The sequence below is a fragment of the Phaseolus vulgaris genome, chromosome 8 (genome assembly GCF_000499845.2).
Source record: "Phaseolus vulgaris cultivar G19833 chromosome 8, P. vulgaris v2.0, whole genome shotgun sequence".
Classification (NCBI taxonomy): domain Eukaryota; kingdom Viridiplantae; phylum Streptophyta; class Magnoliopsida; order Fabales; family Fabaceae; genus Phaseolus; species Phaseolus vulgaris.
Window position 1 is genome coordinate 24,534,063 of NC_023752.2, and position 2,518 is coordinate 24,536,580.

The following is a 2,518-nucleotide window of genomic DNA, read 5'->3' on the forward strand; positions in this document are numbered from 1 at the left end:
ACCAAAGGATCAAAATAACAGCAGATTAAAGCAATATAAAGAGACCCAAAGCAAGAAAAAATCAAGCCAAAAAAATAGGACTACTAAGAATTGATGACAATATGGATGAACATGACTTGACAAAACATGTATAGATTCAGAAAATTAAAGACTCAAAGCATAATATGAAGCAAAATAATGAAAGCAATAAAGACTCAAAGCCTAAAACAAAAATAGCAACACAAAGGTGTATGGAATCCTATCACAAATTGCACAAGAACTTGTTCAAGATCAAATGAACAAGAGTGCTTGGGTTGGATCTTCCACAAAGCACACCAAGAACAAATTAAAAATATAAAAAACAGCAAGACAAGTAAGGAATTGAAATGACAAAGATGAAATAAAGAAGAACTGAAATTAAAAAGACAAGCTACTCATCTTGAAGAACCAAAAGCTCATGATACCAAATGATGGCATTTCATGTGTTCTTCTTGAATCAAAGTAGTAAAAAAATGGATGCGGAAGCAATGGGTGAGTGAAACAAAGCCCTCCTAGGAGTTGTGATGGCTTTGAAGGTGCATGATGAGTATGAATTAGAGAGGTTCGGCCAGCTCTATGAAGAAAGGTGAAGGGAGTGAAGTTTATAGCCTAGATTTCTAGGAGAAGTATAGCTAGTGCACAAAATGGGCAGCATAACAATACTCAAATAAACTTGTGAAATACAAAGAGATAGCCTTCCTATTTATAGGCTATTTGGGCTTAAATGTTAAGCTACATTTCTAAGGAAAGAAAACCAAAATTAAATCTAAATTCTAAGCCATGTGCCATGCAATGACCGGCCACACAACCCTAGGTTCTAGAAGGTTTCCTTCACAAAGTTCTTTCTACACTACCTATCTTACTAAGTACCCCTAATGGGCCTTTTATGCAACAAAGCCTCTTCTCTCCCAAACCGTAGCTTTGGCCCTTGTGTGTGTGAAGCTAGACGGTCTAGGACTCTTCATAGATGCTCCTCATGTAGCCTTGGCCTAGACGCTCCTCATCATGGCTAGACGCTCCCTTTGTGAGGCTAGACGCTCCTTGTGAGGCTAGACGCTCCTTTTGGAAGGCTAGACGGTCTTGGTCTTGGAAGCTTGGCTTTCATAGTGTGGTGAGCTTGGGCCTTCCTCCATCATGTTGTGGATGGCTTCATTCGAAAGGGTTTGCTTATGAATGACTTCCGGATATTAATATCCGTATTTACTGCAGATGAAGGGATCCAGAAGGGTTTTTTGCACTGGTTTTTTATGATCATTGATGTTCCTACTATCTCTACCCTTAAAATTTGTGTTCCAAGATTATGGCACTTAGCAATATGGTATTTTGTATTTGTTCTTTTATACTATTTTTGTTCCATTTTAATTTTTGATTGGATGTTATTTTTATGAATAGTAAAATGGTGAGAACTAGAGGTAGAGGACTTTCTAATTCGGACCGTGTGCGACCAACTGCATCAGTTAGAAGAAGACGGGGTGGTCCTAGTACTTCAATTCCAAATGAAGACTTTGAAGATTATATTGAACAAGAAGAAATTGAAATTGATAATGAAGGCTATCCAGGAGGGCCAGTGGATAAGTCCTTACTCATTAATTATGAAGTTCATGTAGCCAGACAGTTATAGGATGGTTTGGTAAGTAATGAACTTTAATTTCTTGTCTGTGGTATGTATGTATTTATTGAGGATATATGTTTTTATTATTGTAGGATCGTGGTGAGCTGAAGGTCTTTTCTCATGGGAGGAAGATAAATAAGTTAGGAGCACCTCACGAGCGCATACTGGTTGCTGTAGAAATGTATGGCTTAAGTGGTCTGCTTCATGCTAGTTATGAGAATTTAGACCGAGGACTGCTGTGTTCTTTTGTAGAGAGGTGGCATGCAGAGATAAACAAATTTCATTTACCGGTTGGGGAGAAGACCATCACTCTTGATGATGTGTTAAATTTGTTGCATTTACCCATTGTCGATCAATTTTACACTCATGAGACTTTAGATGCAGACTCGGCGAATGATTTATTGGTAGAATCCCTCCATGTTGACCGTGGAGTTGCATCTCAAGTAACAAGACATTGTCGGGGAGTTCATGTGCGCCTGAGTTGGTTAAGAGATGTGTAAGACGCATGCTCAAGGAGGCAGTGGACTGTGGCTGCCAGAGCTTACTTACTTCACCTTGTCGGTTGCACTATCTTTGCCAACAAGAGTGCTACATTAGTTAGTGTGTTTTATCTTGGGTTTTTTGTCGATTTGAAGCTGGCGTGGGGATAATCTTGGGCGCCAGTTTCATTAACGCACATGTATAAGCAGTTAGGAGACTGTAGTTATCCAAACACTAAGCAACTAGCTGGTTATGTGACATTGTTGCAAGGGTGGATTTATAGCACTTCCCGTCTATAGGGATGAGACGTACGCAAGCCTAGTATTCTGAAGAGCAATCTCGATGTACGATGTATGAAACAGGAAAAGTTACTTCAATTGATGTTGTTCGATTGCAGTTAGATACATT

At 39.1% G+C, this 2,518-nt stretch overlaps 1 protein-coding gene across 1 annotated transcript; it reads left to right on the top strand.

The window, feature by feature from the left end:
* Positions 1-1,414: 1,414 nt before the first annotated feature.
* Positions 1,415-2,130, top strand: LOC137824805 (protein MAIN-LIKE 1-like). The gene is made up of 2 exons (XM_068630485.1): positions 1,415-1,621; positions 1,723-2,130. The coding sequence occupies exons 1-2, from the start codon at positions 1,415-1,417 to the stop codon at positions 2,128-2,130; spliced, it is 615 nt and encodes a 204-aa protein (XP_068486586.1).
* The last annotated feature ends 388 nt before the right edge of the window (positions 2,131-2,518 follow it).

What these genes read in the sequence shown, in the direction of transcription:
- LOC137824805 (XM_068630485.1), top strand. Translation starts at nt 1,415, where the DNA reads ATGGTGAGAACTAGAGGTAGAGGACTTTCTAATTCGGACCGTGTGCGA. An exon ending in TCATTAATTATGAAGTTCAT is followed by an intron (nt 1,622 to 1,722) that starts GTAGCCAGACAG and finishes TTATTATTGTAG; the next exon opens with GATCGTGGTGAGCTGAAGGT.